Consider the following 19,034-nt stretch of genomic DNA (forward strand, 5'->3'; position numbering starts at 1 on the left):
CCTTGCTCTTTAGCACTACCAATCGTCTTCCCTGTGGCGAGATCCTGAAAAACACAATGGGTAGGGTAGAAGGTTACAATACAATTCAAATTTTTTGTAATTTTATGAATAGAAAGAAGATTCGTGGAGAGTTTAGGAACATGAAGAACATCCTTAAGATGTAAGGACTGCTGTAAGTTTATGTCACCAGAACCTGCAACTGATGTATGAGAGCCATCAGCTACGGCTATTGTATGAGTTCCAATGGTAGGATGATAAGAAGTTAAGGAGTCAGCACAACAAGCCATATGATCAGTAGCACCAGAATCAACAACCCAAGAATGTTTAAAATCATTACATGAAGAAAGGAAAGAATAAGTTTGGGAGCTCATACAAGTCATAGTCAAAGAACTAGTATTAGATGGCTTACTCATAGAATCAAGAATGGTTCAGAGCCGTTCCAACTCATCTGGACGAAATGCAGGTTGGGTCTTATTAGGTGCAGGAGTTATTTCAGAGGAAGTAAAATGCGCTTGACCACGCAACCTTGCCATCTTTTCTAAGACAGTTTGCTTTACAATAAGAACACCATCGATCATCTCTTCTAGAAGATGCACCATTAGAAAACTTGGTAAAGGAACTCCTTTGAGAAGAGGCCATACTGCACAAAACTTGTCAAAGAATAGCACCAAGTATCCAAAAAATACAGGAAAAATACCAAACGACGTCCGATCTGAGAAAAAATCACAGATCCAGAAAGAGGATGAAGAGACGATCAGAACGCTGTTGAGCGGAGCTGGAAAGAAGCAGTCACGCACCTCCACGCGTCGGTGGAGGTGTCTGCGAGTGGGCCTCACTCGTCGGGAGTGTGGCAGCGCGTGGGAGCGCGTGCGGCGGCCGCCGAAGCTGGGATTTTCACCGTGAGGTCGTCCGGAGGTGGCGGTCCCTTCTGTGGCTGAGCGGAGTCCAAACGGTCACCAGAAAGTACTGTTCCAGTGATGAACAGTAGTGGGTTTGAGTCATTCTTAAGAGATCCGGCCGTCAATTGATTGTAAAAGGTCCACAGACTGATAGATCAGAGAAAAAAAGTTTGAAAACAGGTCCTCTCGGTCCAAAAAAGGTCCCCGGAAATTTTTTTCGGTGGCGGCTGATTGGCGTCGAGAGGAGGAAAAGAGAAGCGGTAATTGCGGAAGCAGAGCCCTCAGGATCGAGAGCTCTGACACCAACTTGAAAGAAAAGGGTATTTGAAATATTATTGAATTGTGTAAATAATCTGTACAAAGAGATCTCTATTTATAGAGAATGAAAACCCTAATACTTGACCTAATGGGCTTGGCCCAATACAACAAATACTAATAATAATAAAATAACAAATATTTACAACATATTGTTTTAAAAAATACATTTATATTATTTTAATGGGAATTTCTTATCGTTTTGTATTATTTTTGTCACAATTATATAACTCCATTGATAATAGATACTAATGCATTCACTTGTATTTGATTGTAAACTTTAATTGTAGCATACGTTATCTGACCATCAAAATCATTAATGAATTCAAACGTTGAAAATTTAGGGAATTGGTAATCGTTTTAATTTTATTCCATCAACATACATTAATGAACTTTTCAACGAACTAAAGGAGGTTTTTGAACATATTTTTGTATTAAAATAATATACACTATTCAATAGATATTATTAATATACTTAATAATTCTCATTTCTATGTAGAAAATAATGAGATATTAATCCAATTGTCTGCCACTAATTAATGTTGAAATCTTTTTCCACCTCTATTATGTTTAAAATTCGAATTTTGAAAAAGTAGTGGGGTATTAATATAGATGTTTGCCACCAATTAATGATGAACTTTTTTTCCTCCTATATTAAGTTTAAATTTTGAATTTTAAAAGTTAGTGGGATTTTAATAGGCCTGGCAAATACCAATGCAGGAGTTAGTGAGATCTTAATTGAGTTTTTAAATTCAAAGTTAAAATAAAAAATTTGAAAATTTATTATAATAAGAAACATTTCAAATTCCTGTGAGGGTGAAGACAAAGCTGAAAATAATTATAAATTTAGAAATTTGAATTTGATATTATGAATCAAGACAATTACAATATACATTAATGAACTTTTCAACGAACTAAAGGAGGTTTCTTGAACATATTTTTTGTATTAAAATAATATACACTTTTCAATAAATATTATTAATATACTTAACAATTCTCATTCCTATGTAGAAAATAATGAGATATTAATACAATTGTTTGCACTAAATAATGTTGAAATATTTTTCCACCTATATTATGTTTAAAATTCGAATTTTGGCTTACCAAAAAAAAAATTCGAATTTTGAAAAATTAGTGGATATTAATATAAATGTTTGCCACCAACTAATGCTGAACTTTTTTCCTCCTATATTAGTGAGATCTTAATTGAGTTTTTAAATTTAAAGTTAAAATAAAAATTTGAAAAGTTATTATAATAGGAAACATTTCAAATTCTTGTGGGTGTGAACACAAAGCTGAAAATAATTTAGAAATTTGAATTTGATATTATGAATCTAGACAATAGGAGCAAGAAAATGACCGTGTTTTTGCAATCGCGTAGAATAATGAGAAGCCTTGTATATTTTTTTAAATGTTTAGCAATTCTAATGGAAAAAGTAGCTGAACATTAAACGAGTTGTCAGATTTAAAAAAAAATGAAATTTAAATTTTGAACTCCAAAATTCAAATTAAGATGAGCTGTCTGCCAATACAATTGATAACAAATCTGTACCAATGATTTGAGCTTGAAATCTAGACCGGTTTCTTTGTGCTTGAAACAAGAGCTCTTTCATTTGTCTGATGATCAATATGAACCATTAACTCAATAAACAAAATCTAATAAATAAACTTGTTTAGATTTAAAAACCCAAGGACAAAGCAGAAAATGGGGTTACCTCATCTGATCTATTATCCAACCATTCAGTTGGATTTTCCACCAAATCATTCCAGGACTGATCACCTAAACCTAGTTGGGATGCATGTAATAAAACATAATATGGTGATAAAACATATAGGAAGAAAAATGAAATGGAAATAGGACATGAGGAATAATAAATTGCAGAAGCCCAAACAAACATGAGACGTTGAACAAAATATAAAAATGGAGAGTATCTCCAACCTACAAAAATAAAAAATTGAATTTGTTTGGAATTTGGTATGAACCCAATCATACTGAGAATCTCTTTGTACCAAGTCTGTCATGCATCACAATTATTCTTATGATGCACAGGAAGGTCTTTATGAAAAAGGAAGTTATTCATACAGACCTTTACAGTTGTTTGCTTGTTTGGATTTAACAACCGCATCATCAAAGTCCAGTCCTTCTAGTTCAGATGAAACCCATGTTGGAGCCCGGTTAAGCCAGAGGGAAAGACTGCCATCCTTGCGCTTGAAGTCAGGGTGCCTTGGATTCACCTACTAAGTAGATAGAAATATAAAAAGATCCCCCAAATAAATTCGTCAAAGAGAAAAGGATACCCCAAGTGATAAAGTCATCAATCACTACCAATTTATTCAGTTTGCTGTCACGGAAATTACTCTACTGCTTCAGATTATCTAGAAGGTCTCTCCAAGGACTCAATGAAGAGTCTGGGTCCTTCTTTGCACTGGCTGTAAAAAAAAAAATCGGATTGGGATTTTTGGAATGCTCAAACAACCCAATTAGCCAATTACTATAAAAAAAGAAAAGAGTATGGATCTATACTTATTGAGTGTTTCAGTTCAGGTTTCAAATCAATTGCAATCGTATCCAATTTCTCTAGGAGCCATTAGGGAGTTGAGCTATTGACAAAGAGTAATTCACCATTTATCTTTCTTTGAAAAGCTGCACCTTTTGGATTCTACGACATTAAGTTGCACCAGATTGCATAAACAAATTTGAAGGAACCATCATCATTGCCAGATAGTAGAGGGGCAAATCGAAGGAGATGAATTAAGGAGAGAAATCCCTAACCTTTGTTGAAGGAACATCCCACCATTCACTGGGGTTATTAAGAAGATCCTTCCAAGATTTGTCTATGTCATGCTCGTCACTTTGCTTGGAACGGACATCCTTAGTTGATTGATTGATGTCATGCTTTCCACTTGCTAATAAGACAGTAATAACATATTTCCAAAAACATGTTAGAGTTCATGGAAGTTATGGCTAAAGCAGCACACTGTTAAAAAATTTACACTTTCATTAAATATCCTTAGTACTTGCTATCTTTCCCTCAGTTTCTTCTAATAAAATTTCTTTTATATAAAAAAAAGGGAAGATCCAATCAGAAAAATAAAATGAATAAAAAAGAAAATATTATAAAGAAATTTCATTCACAATTTATTATGGATGCACGACAATAATGCTATTGCCCCATATTTCCATTCCGAAAAAATAATTATTCATAAAATGATATTAAAAACGTGCTGCTAAATCAGAAGGAATGATTACCAGACATAGTCAACATTCTATCTTGCTTTGAAGTAGCAGATGTATTCTTTTCTTGGGGATATCCTTTGTCAAAGTTGAGGCTTTGTACCATAACCTAATATGATTAAACCAAAGATGTGAAATTTTACACACTAAACAACACATATAACAAACAATACATGAGACAAACATAAGAGCAAAAGGGAAAGTGCTAGCTAAAAATCATCTTCATAAGTAAATATAAAGAGACCTGAATATTATTAGTCTGAGCAGATCTTTGATCTAAGAGAGGTGGATCAGTACTGAGTTGTCCAGCTACATGGATGATATCATTTTGTTGAAGATGGGTTTTCGCAGTAAAAGCCAAATCACCCTCAAATATCACCGGAATGCTTATATAAAACAACCAACAATTAAAAAAAAACACTTTTGAGTAAAGAATATGAAAGAGAAATGCAAAGGAGGAATGATGGAAAAACACTAACGAACGGTAAGGAGAAGAAGGGGACTCTTGGCGCGTGATAACGGTGGCAGCATAGGTGTTTCCATCATCACAAGTTTCAAACTGAACCAGCGTATGAACCTGATCGATGAGGTTCACGGCATTCGCAACCTTTGGCTGAAATGGAATCTCCGTCGGCCTCGGCCTCACCGGCAGGGATTTCGACCTCCTCCGAGTGGCGGCGGCGGAGGCAGAGGCGGAGGAGGAGTATGATCGGAGAATGAGAGCTGACGCACGGAACACAGCCATTTTGGTCTTCCTAAACCACACATAGAACAATGAGAAGGCGTGTACATGTTGTTAAATGTTTAACAATCCCATCGGACAAAGTAGGTGAACATTAATTGAGTTGTGAGTTTTTAAAAATCAAATTTAAATTTTGAACTTCAAATTTCAAAATAAGATGAGTTGTGTCCCAATAAAAATGAGAACAGATCTGCACCATTGATTTTAGATAGCAAATCGTGGCCATCAATTTTGGGTCCATATTATAATTTCTTTTCGAATTTTTTTATTCCCTGAATTACCAAAGAAGGAAACTTTTTGAATTGTGTAGTGTGAAAGCAAACATGAAAGTGAAGGAGAAGCAGACACGTGTCCGAAGTTTCCCAAGAATGACTTTGTCTTAGAATATAAGACATGTAAACCAAATGAAATACACACCTACATACAGTAATGGACCCAAAAAATTTTATTTATATCTGCATACTTAGTTGCCTTGCAGGGTGCTTTCCCCAAAAAAATTTTTTATAAAAAAAGTTAAAATGTATTGAGAAACAAAAGAATATAAAAAAGAAAAAAGAAGACTTAAACTTAAAATAAAATAATAATAATGACACATATTATCAGCCCTTCATCGTATTGTTGCTTTGTTTGTGATAAAATCATATATTTTTTTTAGTACATGAAACCCATATATGTTTTAAAAATAGCTCAAGCAGTCATAACTAAAATTATTAAACATCAGGGCGAGAGTAGTACTAGGATGGGTGACCTCCTGGGAAGTCCTCGTGTTGCACCTCTTTCATCCACAAAAAAAAAATATTATTAAACATCAGGTTATCGTCACAAAGATTTTGTATTCAACTATGTTGTTGTCGAGGTCCGTGATATATCCTAACACATAATAAAACATTTTCTTCTTGTTCTTAAAAATACTATGCTCAAACTTCAGGATAAAAATATAACTCGCCAAGGAAGAAATTTATTTTTCCAATATTCAAGTAGAAGGTGACAAGTGGGAAGCAATGACCCAGCCTACGTTTACGAGGAAGCAAGTGTCGCGCAAGCTTCACTACACGTTAGCATGTTACGTTGCAGTGGTAGCAAAGTCACTTCAGTTTGTGAAACTCTTCCTTGTCTCTCAATGCAGTATTGCCGATAGTATATGAATTCTCCCTCTCAATTCGTCATTTTCACAACACCTAGGCCTGTTTGGAGCAGTTTAGGAAAGAAAGAATAGAATAGTTTATCTTATCATGTTCTAATTAATTGTTTGGTGAGTTTGTAGGATATGATAAAATTATCAGGTTGGTTCAATTTATTATATCGAGAGCCTGATAACTTATCACAAAATTGCGTTATTGTAAAATGGTTGTTTCCATTTGGAATATATGGTTTTCGGGAAACATTCCAACAATCTTTCTTTCTTTACCTCTTGAGGAATGGATTCGTAAAAATCTTAGTAAAGGATGGTCTTATCAATTGGTGCTTGATTGTAGGGATATTTTCATCACGACCACGTGGTTTTTTGGAAATGGAGAAACAAGAACCATCATACACTAGACCTGATAATCCAATTTTCGTAATCACTGCATATATAGGTGAAATTAGAATTAGCATGAGTTATCAGAATCAAGTGCAGAGTATTAGACCAATCACAGGTCAAGATAGATAGATTGCCCCTCCCCAAGAATGGTGGAAAATCAGTGTCAATGCTGCTGTGAGGAAAAGCCCAAACTTTCTAGCTACCTCTGGGGGTCTTGTAAAAAATGAAAATGGTAACTGGGTTGCTGGTTTTTTGTATAACAGAGGGATATGTTCTTCTTACATTGGTGAGCTGTGGGCGATAATTAAAGGTCTCCGGTTGGCTTGAATAGGAAAGCTCAGTTCTTAATAGTTGAGATTCTTGAGAGCTACGTAGCATCGATACGACACGCGACACGTGACACGATATGACACGACACTCCGACATGTCAATCCTAAAAAATTATGGATTTTTGGGACACGCACTACAAAAAAATAGGTAACTTGTGGAGGTTATTTTGTGGAGGTTAACGAAACCTTCAATAATTATGTGCATTCTGGCGTTTTAAAAGAATGCTACACGATATTTTCAAATTTTATAACTTCGTGGAGGGCTTTGACCCCCAAAAATATTTATAATTTTAAAATTTTTGTAAATTTTCTACAAAACCACGCTCTCATCTCTCTCGATCTTTTTATTCTCCAGTATTTGCTAAACCATTTTCATTGCATCTATTTAGTACATGAGGAAGCCAAAATCGATTGCATTAACGCCTCAAGCTCATTGTCTTTCTTGTATTTTTAGGATTTTCCTATTCCCTCTCCCTTCGCTAACCATCTCTAGGGTTTCGCTTCATCGAGCAACCTGCACGGTTTCTCATCTCTCCAAGGTATGTGACTTTTCTTCTTTCAAACTCCGATGGCGGTGCAACAGTGTTTATTAGTTGCACGATTGCTTGGGCAGTAGCGGATTTCAGAATTAGGATGTTGGAGATTGAGTTGTTGCGCTCGTCAAATTGGATTGGGGAAATTGGAGAATGATTTCAATTTTTCCTTTGTTTTAGAACATGTGGGTTTTAGTTTGTAGAAATTGGAGAATTAGGAAAAATTCCTTGTGGCAATTTAAGTGAAACTTCCTCTCTACTTTTTTCTCTAGTAGGAGGGTATAATGTCCTCTATTTCTGTTTGACTTCTTATTACTCATGCACATACTTTACATTATTGATTGGGGTCGATATAACCAATGAGAATGGCAAGTTCTATTGTGCAAGAGCACCAATTCTTTGCATGCTGCAGCAACATGCATGACATATTTCGTGCCTCAAATGTTGATCTCAATCAAATATAAAATTTTTGTTGGCATGTAATTGTAAATTTTGTCAGATTCTGATTCAATTTAATGATCTTAAAACTTTATTTGAGGGTAACTTATTCAACAATTAGAATATCTGTTTTAAACTGAATTTAAAATTTGTGGTACTGTTGGCGCTGCACCCATGATTTATGTAGTGTTTTTGTAATGCGACCTTTAAATTTTTACCTTTAAATCTTACGACAGGTCAGCTCTGAGCTTGCTGCTGTGGCAAAAGATACCGATTTGGTGGGAGAATCATTTTGTTTATTTTATAACATTACTGTGGATTTGAGAAAATCCAACACAAGCATATTCTAATTAAGCTTTCTTTGTTTGGCAGATAATTTTGGAAGGGATAGGTAGAGCTCTTCATACCAACCTCAATGCTCAGTTTCATTGTGATGCTTGAAAGTAAGGTTACTTGGTTTATGCTATGCGGATATTGTTGTGTTTCAGTGTGTAGTTACTACATCATTGTGTTTCAGTGTATATTCACTGAGCTAACTTGGAAAGAATAATAATTTTATTAAACATTAACATGTTGCCACTGTAATACAAATTAGAAAATCAGGTATTCACGGTAATGGTAAGTTTGTAGCATAAACATCAACATCAACATCAACATCAACAACACCTTTATCCCAAATTAATTGGGGTCGGTGGTAGATGAACCCACATGAAAGATACAAAACGGTTGAAAAAAAGTTAAAAAAATAAAAGAAAAAAAAAAAAAAAAATAAAAAAATAAAAATAAATAAATAAATAAATAAATAAAAATAAACAAATAAAATAAAAATATAAAATAAGATAAAATAAAATAACAATATATGTATATATAAATAAATAAAAGTAAAAAAGAAAGGGACAAGAAGAAGTGGGGGAAATGAAGGGGAAAAGGACTAAAAAGGGACCATCTGGATAGTTAGCAAAAACGAACCAGAGTGGTTATTGGCATAAAATCCTAAAAAAAAAGTAAAATAAATTGGTATTGATGCTTTTCGTTTTCTTTTTCCTTTTTTTCTTTTAAGGTAACACAAGTAAAGCTAGTGGCAGACTATTAATAATGGTTAATAAAATAATTAAGCTATTTGGTTTTTTGTATCTGGAATAAAAGATTCTAATGTATTTGATATCTTTAGGCAGATATGAAATTTAGCAATTATTAACTGGTGAATGTCACACACCCCTATATAGCTGTTGTAATGTGAATTGCTTTTAGTTTCTAGTCCTACTTGGCATTCGTTATGCATAAATCAATCTGTATTCTGTAGCGGGAATCTTGATTTGCTTTCAATTAATTTATCTGTTTTTGGCATACATTTAGTTTTCTTGTTTCCTGTTTTAGCACTAAAGCTTATGCATTTTGAGTTACTTACTGTGATCTTTCAATTTGTATTTTGAATCATCCAGTGACAGGTGCAGCAGTGACACCCCCAACTCCAGTTGGTGGTGACTTCACAGTTGGGCTCGAACAACTTTCTTCAATGTCTAAGGATCAGAATGTTTCTGCTTTACAACAATACGGGGGGGGAGGGGGGGCAAGTCTACAATATATTTTGGGGTTGCTTACACAGATGTAGTCTGAAAGATGGAACACTCAACTGGGAAATGTTGCAGTTCAAGTCCAAATTTTCTTGTCAAGTTTTGCTCGGCAGAGTATGTTATATTTTAGTTAGAAGGAAACACTATTGCCAATTCTCAATTAGGCACACTAAAGTTAACTCCCCATTTCTACCCTTCATGGAGTAAATTTTTATTCATTTTTTAATATATATATATATATATATATATATATATATATATATATATATATATATATATATGCCCAAGTTGGGGAATCCTATGAAGCTATTGGAATATATGTGTGTATTCTTGTGTGTGCAATAATAAACATGTACAAATGCCATTCTATGAATAATGCTTGTGTTTGGATTGCTTTTCTAGGTTGAGCTTTTGTTAATGGTTTCTGAAAGCTTCATTAATATTTTGAGGGTTCATGTTTGTCGATATCATAATTATTTTAAATTTAATTTTTAATTTGAATATTCACTGCTTGGTTTTATTTAAATTCTGAGATTAAATTTGTTTTAACTATTTATCGAGTAATCCAAGGCCAAGTTTATTGATATCATAATTATTTTAAATTTATTTTTTAATTTAAATTCAATTTTTCTTATTTTACAGAAAAATTGATTTTTTTTTTTAAATTTTCAACAAATTTGTGGGGGTCTTAAACCTCCAGAAACTGAATCATTTGTGGGGGTCTAGAGCCTCCAAAAAATATTTTAACAAATTGTGGCATTGCACATAAAACCTCCACAAAATATGTTGTGGCGTAGGTAAAACTGGGGGTTGTTGAGGATGCCACAAATATACTTTGTGGGGTCAAAGACCCCCACAATATGAAAATATGACCCCCACAAAATGCCTGAATTTTTGTAGTGACGTTTTAATATTAAATAATATTTTTAATTTATATAGTGTATATTTCATTTAATATTTAATAATTTAACAAAAAATGAAACTAAATTAATAATACTCATCAACACGTTATAAAGATGGAAACGTTAATAAAAAAAATAAGAACTGGGATGTGAGATATATAATATCAGATAGGGAGATCAAATCATATTAGAGAGAGATCAGAGACAAGGAGATACAACAAGAGCGTGATAAGAATTGACAACAATGATGCTGAGATGATCTCTTATCTACTTAAGGGGAAAAAAGACAAAAAAATAAAATTGATATGATCAGGTGGAAGCTTTATTAATATATTTTAATTTTTTAAAAAAAAAATTCACGAAAATGCCATTTGACCGTGTCAGACACGGTCAGATTCGCGTGTCGGAATGGTCAACGTGTCGGAAAAAGTTGACCTCATGTCTGACACCGTGTCGGAGCGTGTCGCTGTGTTAGAGCGTGTCAGACACAACTCTCTCTGTTTTTACAAGTGTCCGTACTTCCTTACTTGAGAGTGACTTTTTAATATACAATTCAGCGCAACGGTCGTATTATAATTATGTGTATTTTGAAGAGTATAAATTTATAATATTAAAGTTATTTTTTTTCTTTTAAAAAATTGTCAACTCATGTGGAAATAGAAAAAAAAAATAATTTTAATATTATAACTATATAATTCTCGTAAACATAGTTATAAAAAATGCTCTCTCATCCACGTCAAAAGGAATGCTAATAAATGCGCGGACTACTTAGCCAAACAAGCCCTTCATTCATGTGAAAAGGAACGCTAATAAATGAGCTAACTACTTGGCTAAACAAGCCCTTCATTCTAGAGAATCTTTTGTTGTGCTCCCTGAAGCACCCTCAGCTTTGGATCCACTTCTGGATCCAGTAGTTGTTAATTTGTAGTTTTCTTTTGGGCTTTTCCCCTTGGCTCCTTTTGTACTCCAGAAAAAAAAAAGAAATAGAATAATGAGTACAATATGCTTTGGTAGAATTTTTCCTTAAACAATATTTATTATAAATATATTAATAATAAAATAATTTACATTTATGTTAAACTAAGGGACTTTGACCTTTTGAGCCTCGCCGTTACCACCTCTATACAGTCGCTTTTCATGCCAATTTTTTTTTTTTTGAATATATTTTCATGCCATTCTTCTGTATGAATGGGAGTGGGCTAACGCTGCTACGGCCTACGCATGCCTCAACAAGGGTAAGGTGGGGACAATTGTGGTATTTAAAATGGTCAATAGAAAGTGTCAATTACTTGAACTTTTCCTCAAAGGCCAATAAATAGGCTCTCTCTTCACAATCCCAAAATCAAAACCATCTTAAACAAAGATTTCCTTGATCACCAAAATGTCTCCCTTAAAAATCTTTACCGTTATTCTCTTCTCCTTGACCTTAGCTCTCATCCTCCAAACATCTTTTGGAGCTGACCCTCTATTCCATTTATGTTCAAGCTCACAGAACTTCACACCTAACAGTTTCTATGAATCAAACTTGAAAACGCTCATCAACTCACTTATCTACAAGACCCCTCCAACAGGTTTTGGTGTTTTCTCAGGTGGCCAATTCCAAAACCAACAAACATATGGACTCGCTCTTTGCAGAGGTGATGTCTCAACCTCAGATTGCAAAACCTGTGTTTCTGAGGCTACCAAAGAAATCCGCAGTCGCTGTCCTTACAACAAAGGTGCCATCATATGGTATGATTACTGCTTGTTCAAGTACTTGGATACAGATTTCTTTGGTACTATTGACAACAGAAGCAAGATCTATGTGTGGAACTTGAATAACGTAAGTACTGACCCAGCCACTTTCAACAAGATGGATAAGGCATTGTTGAGTTTACTTGCTTATAAAGCTTCTGTGGGCCCTAAAGCGTATGCATCGGGAGCGCTGATGATTGGAGAATCCGAGAAAGTTTATGGGTTAACTCAGTGCCCGAGACGCCTTACAAGAATGGGTTGCAAGAAAGCTTTTGATTATATAATTAGAGAACCTCCCATGCTTTTTTCTATGGAAAACAAGGAGGAGAAGTTGTCGGCGGAAGTTGCAACATCCGATACGAGATTTACTGACCCTGCCACTACCAACAATCTGGTCGGAGCATCGTGTCTAACGTTCACCAGAGATGGTGTTCCGATTAGGGAAAGTAATAAATTGTGAGCAAAGCATCGTTTCACGAGAATTGATACACTAAATCAATTTGATGTAGAGAATAATTGTTCAATTAAAATAAAACGAAAAGTAATTCTAAAAACTATCAAAAATATGCAAGAACGATTAAGAATTATAATAAAGAACTATAGTCAAGGTACACTTCACATTTGATCCCTCTTATTAATCTAAATTAATTCTTATAATCAATAATTTCAATTATTCAGACCATGATAGTTAAAATTGAGATTTTACCTAAAATCGGAAGGAGGATGAAAAATCGTAAAATGTAAAATCATAACGTAAAAAATTCATTAAAAATTGTAAAATCGTAAAAGCGTTTGGAATTTTGATGAAATCGTTTTGATTAAAAAAATCGTAAAAACGTAAAATCGCAGATTTAAATCGGTATTTTAACTACCATAATTCAGACAATTCATCTTCTTTAAATTAATTGGTTAAACCCTAATGTCTTAGTGTATTTACCCCTTTAATCCAATTAGAATTTTAATGTCTTAGTTATCCTTCTTGAATTAAGCATTAATTTCAATGAATTAAGAAGTCTTCAATTCATACAAGCGTATGTCTAAATCATGTACAAATTATTATTTTACCCCAGTCAGAATTAAAATCTCAATATGTCTATTGTGAGCTCTAACCCTCAAAGTCCTATAAGAGTGATCAATTCTAATAAGGATATAGAAATTTCATTCAAGGTAAAATAAAACTAATTGAAATAAAAGAATTATAAAAACAATTTAAATATCAAAAGGGTTCACATCAGATCCATGACCTTAACTATAAAAGAAAACTAGCCAGACATAGCTGACTTAAACAAAACAAAGAAATAAAAAGAAGAAGAAGAAGTCATGAAGAAGAAGAAGAAGACGGAGAATCAATGATATTCGATCTCCTTCAAGCTCCTCTCTCTCTCTCTGAAATCTCCAACTCTGGTATCTGGTGTTCTCCTCCTTCCTCTGAATGTGCTTGCCTCTGTCGAATTCCAAGAGTTTCCTTTTTATAGTGATGAAACCATATCTTTTAATTTCTCATAATATCTTCAATGGAATCTTCACTAGAATCTCCAATCATATCTTTAATCCAACACTTCAAATCTTCCCTTTTATATTTAAAGGAAAGTTTTCCTTAAAAATATTCAAAGAAAGATTCAATAAGATCTTCAATGATTCAGAAATCTAAAACAAATCCACTTGAGCTCTCCAATTTATCTCTTTATTGAGCTGAAAATTACTTCAAAATATAAGAATTTTTATGAGAATATTACTGAGAATAAAATAATAATTTAATTATAATTCTCATAAATTTTAATTACTTTTAAATTAATTTTATGCTCATATTAATCTTTAATACATAATAAATTGGAGACTCATCAGATAGTTGATATTCGAGAACGAAGAAGAAGACGACGCAAAAGAGAAAGAAAGTGTAAGGGGTTTCTGAAATCAAAGAACAACAACGTGGGTATTTTGAAAGAGAAGAGTCAAAGAAGAAATAGAGTTCACAAATCTCATTCGATTTATTGGGTATTTTGTAATTTGAATGAAAAAAAATGGTTTTGATAACCACATATATCGGTTTTGTAAAATGGAAAAAGTGTGTCCTTTTAAATTATATAAATTTAGATCTTTTTAAGTAAAAGATAGACACAAAATAATGTGAGTCCTACTGAAAAAAATAAAGACAAAAAATTAAAGATATGGATTCCACTTCTTTATATCTATTTCTCTTCAAAAGAACTTCCTCCCACCGGGCGTCAATTAGCTGATGTACTGAGAAGATTTAAAATTATTCTTACTTTCTTCAAATCGCTAAATGAAGAAAGTTCCGCAAGATGTTAAATACATGCACTTTTTTATTTAATGAATATTGATAAGGATACTAGAAATGTGTTTTCGGAGGATATGCAAAAATTATACTTTTAATTGATTAATTTAGTTAGAATATACAAGTAATATATGCTGTTGCCGGGATCTAGTTCCTTTTAATGTCTCTATTAATTCGGTTAGAATTCCCAAGTATTTAAATAAAAAATCAATGATCCGCTATTAATTAATATATACAGAAGTCATTTTGGACTAGGCATTTGGCTGGCCAAATCCTTTACGCGTTATGATTTGACATTGTCTCATCAAATAGTGTACTTTAATTAGTTACCAAGAAAAGTGAACAGAAAAGATCAACCTTTTGATTTTTTCTCTCATACAAAACTATAGTCTATAGGTATAACTTTCACTATAAATTGAGGCTGTACTCAATCAGAATCATCAAATCCAACATTACCAACTTCATCAACCTCCAAAATGTCTTGCTCAAAGCTCATTTCCTCTTTTCTCTTCTCTCTAACCTTGGTTCTACTTCTCCAAACATCTTTTGGAGCTGACCCTCTTTCCCATTCGTGTTCAAGTTCTGAAAATTTCACATCCAACACTCCCTATGAATCAAACTTGAAAACGCTCATAAACTCACTTATTTACAAAACCCCTTCAACAGGCTTTGGTGTTGGCTCAGTTGGCCAATACCAAAACCAACAAGCATATGGACTCGCTCTTTGCCGTGGCGATGTATCAGCCTCAGAATGCAAAACTTGTGTTTCTGAAGCAACCAAAGAAATCCTCAATCTTTGTCCATACAACAAAGGTGCCATCATATGGTACGATAACTGTTTGTTCAAGTATTTGGACACAGATTTCATTGGCAAGATTGATGAGGCAAACAAGTTCTCTTTGTGGAACGTGCAAAACGTGAGTGATCCTAACATGTTCAACTACATGACCAAGGAATTGTTGAGTGTACTTGCTTACAAAGCTTCTGTTGACCCTAAAATGTATGCATCGGGAAAACTATTAATGATTGGAGAATCAGAGAAAGTTTATGGGTTAGCTCAGTGCACAAGAGACATTACAAGCATGGATTGCAAGAAATGTCTTGATGACGCAATTAGCGAACTTCCAAGTTGTTGTGATGGAAAACAAGGAGGTAGAGTTGTCGGCGGAAGTTGCAACATCCAATATGAGATTTACCCATTTGTTAAAGAGTAGAACTTACAGGTTAAGGATGACATGAACATGAATTTAGGACGATGTTTGAAAGTGTGATGAGTGTGAAGTCCATATGCTATGTATCTTAATCTCCTTGTGTTTTGTAGTATGCATATTGTACCGTCATGGATTATTTTATTGTCATTGTTTAAACATTAATATTATTTTACCCCTATTCTTATGTATAATTTTTGAAATTTTTTTCAAACCACTCTTTATTTCCGTGCGTTTGATCATGCTACATAGCAATAAATTTATCTTAATCCCCAAACAGTTAAGAATCTCTCAAAGCATCAACGGCTAGAACGCAAATGACCATTAATCCATCCATATAACAAATAATGAGGTTTTATGGGCTAAAAAGAGCAACTACGTCACATTTTATTATACGCGCTAGGGGATGGGATAAAATATGTAATTGAATTTTGCAAAAGATGTAAACTTAGATATTATTTTGTGACCTAATAATGGAAATTGCATTAAGAGAATGCAAAGAGGATGAATTGATTTACATGCACTGACAGATCAGAATTCAAATGTATATGTTAACCAAATGAAATACAAACGGAGGGACACACATACACAAGCATTATATAGAAACCAAACGAAGTAAAGGGAAAACGCATAGGATGGGGAATCCTTGGGCGTGATAATTCTGTAACTTCGCTCTATCTAAAGGTTTCAACATTAATGCAGCTTTCAGCTAAGCTAGAACGATGTCTGTGATTTTATTCTGATATTTGTGTAGATACATTAATAGCTAATGAGACAACGAGCGAGTTACTCGGAAGCACTGGTTTTAATATAAATTAAGTTGGTCAGCAGCACAATAGTTTGTAATGATTTTTGTTATCTTTTTCCCTAAGTATTTTCTAACGTTTCTAAAGATTCTAGGATACGATAGAGATTTAAGTAAACGTTGTACTTACAAATTTTTTGTCATTCTGCTTTGTCAAATTCTTAATAATTAGACATTAAGTTACATCTTTGCCTTTGCTTTTAAGTTTGTAAAAACAAATTTAGTAGTACTCTGCATGCATCTTTAATCGGATCCATTTTTTAAATATCAAAGAAAAAGAGAGAGAGAGAGTAATTCTGCAAACATATTGAATTGGCCCGTTGCCTGAGGCCCTCCTTCAGTCACGCTACACGTAACTCCGTAGATCTTTTGCTTTGGAGGAAGAGTACTTGTAAGGCCCATTTTGGATGACTTTCGAAAAAAATAAAAATAAATTATGTCTTGTTTATTTTAGAAAATTTCATTTTTAAAGCTAAATTTATTTTGCACTTCAATATAATGAAAAGTAATGTTGACTGAACATATTATTTGAATGTTAAAATTAAAAATATTTTTTATGTATAAATTAAAATACTAAAAAGTATATGTGAAAACAAATTACGTGAGAAAGATTTAGTAATGGCAGAGATGGTGGTAGGGGCGGCGACATGGTGGTGGTGGGATAATAGTAATGATGGTGGAGGTGGTGATGGCAGCGGGTGTTGGAATATTCAATTGTGATGAGTCCTATATTAATTGGTTGATAATGGGCTAAATGAAGTTGATATAAGTGGATAGACCCATGAATCCATTGCTTTAAGATTTTGGGTTGTAACATGGTGTTGGATCTACTTGGTATGATTGAGCTAATTAAGCCCATTGGTGGTGGTCCTCCACCACATGCTCCTCCTGGACTCGCCTGATAGTGGTATTTAGGCTTTGGTTCTGCGACCGAGGTTCCTGTGATGGTAGATTAAGGTTTTACGATTTGGGATTTTTTCTTGGTGTAGAGAAAATTACGAAATTGATCTGGAAAGGATGTCGATTGGACAACCAAGGATCGATGTTGAAAAGTTTGGTGGAAAGGGGTTCGAGTTAAGAAAACTAAAGATGGAAGCTTTGCTCGTTGATAAGGATATGTGATACGTGATCGACGATGAGAAGCCATCAGTACGTGTCAGTGACGAAACATCAGAGGCAGGCGAGTCGAAGTAGTTGAAGACATGGATCAGAGATGATCGAAAAGCACGAAGCTTGATTTGTTTATGCATGGCAGATAACGTTCTAGTGAACGTAACTTCAGAGAAGGAAGCAAAGGATCTCTGGACGAAGCTGGGAGGTCTCTATCAATGCAAGTCACTCGTGGACAAGTTGTTTCTGCGAAGGAGGCTGTATAATTTGCGGATGAGCAAAGGTGATTCTTTCTCTGCTGATTTAAATGAATTTAATACTGTTTGTGTGTAATTACATTTGTAGATGTCAACCTCGATGAGGAAGACAAAACTTGCACCTCGTTGTGTTCACTGCCTAAGTAACACCCCGTGTGCACCTGGTGTATTAAACATATAAATGGTAATAGCGTAGCTCAATAAATATGGAAGCTAAAATTTTCCAATTATGAAACTTATCATTTTACCCAAGTGGATTTACTTATTTTTTTCAAAATATAGCCTGTATGTAAATTACAATAAATAACTACACTGAATAACCTCATAGTATAAATAAGTATCAAGTCATGGAATTACAACACGTAGACCAGACATGTCCTGATACAATAATACAACTCAAGTCTGAATTAAACATAACTTATACCAATGTGGCATGGACAACCCCCATGCTTAGCAAATAAAACAACATAATCAAGTCATGTCTCAGGTACAATAGCCATATAATAAGAACAAAGCATAATAAGATCCAGATATATCAATAAAGCAGCATGCATAATATCAGCTCAACTCCGGCCTCCTGTCACCAGAAGTCTCAACCTCAGAGGTACCTGTACATGAAAATGTGCCGCACACGGGATGAGATTTCTAGTAAGAAATCTCAGTAAGACAATGGGTCCTCAATGGCTCTTCTGTCCCAAGCTCACTTACAAGTATATAATAAGTTCGAAACACTAAATACAATGCATGTTCATGTTAAAGCAATATAATTATGATAATACATCCAAAACACTAAATACAAGTCATGTACCACAGTTCATATCTCATGTGATGTATGCAAGTGCGGTTTAACTGGCCAGGAAACATGATAGGAATTACACACGTCTGCGACCTACCTAAACATAAGGGTCGCAGTCTTATACCTTACACACCAGGGTTACATCCTGATCGTGTAAGTAATCAACATCACATCCATGCATTACATCACAGGTATATCCACATATCTCTGACATATACCAATGCGTATATATATCATTTTCATAAAAGCATACTATGAATATAAACCACCCTCCCATGGAGGTCGGTGGAACAAGCAACAGATCAATCCGAGGACCAGAAACTTACCTATCAAGCTAAA

The 19,034-nt window shown here is 34.0% G+C and overlaps 1 protein-coding gene and 2 pseudogenes across 1 annotated transcript; 2 read left to right on the forward strand and 1 right to left on the reverse strand.

Moving 5' to 3' along the window:
• Positions 1-2,786: 2,786 nt before the first annotated feature.
• On the reverse strand, positions 2,787-5,194 carry LOC133307831 (protein OSB2, chloroplastic-like; annotated as a pseudogene).
• Positions 5,195-11,870: 6,676 nt separating this feature from the next.
• Positions 11,871-12,595, forward strand: LOC133307851 (cysteine-rich repeat secretory protein 38-like; annotated as a pseudogene).
• A 2,400-nt stretch (positions 12,596-14,995) lies between these two features.
• On the forward strand, positions 14,996-15,733 carry LOC133307825 (cysteine-rich repeat secretory protein 38-like). The gene has a single exon (XM_061508387.1). It carries the CDS (start codon positions 14,996-14,998, stop codon positions 15,731-15,733), a length of 738 nt encoding a protein of 245 aa, XP_061364371.1.
• The last annotated feature ends 3,301 nt before the right edge of the window (positions 15,734-19,034 follow it).

This window comes from Gastrolobium bilobum, unplaced genomic scaffold (assembly GCF_033153095.1).
Source record: "Gastrolobium bilobum isolate Gb01-03AN ecotype WA unplaced genomic scaffold, APGP_CSIRO_Gbil_v1 utg67448, whole genome shotgun sequence".
Taxonomy (NCBI): Eukaryota; Viridiplantae; Streptophyta; class Magnoliopsida; order Fabales; family Fabaceae; genus Gastrolobium; species Gastrolobium bilobum.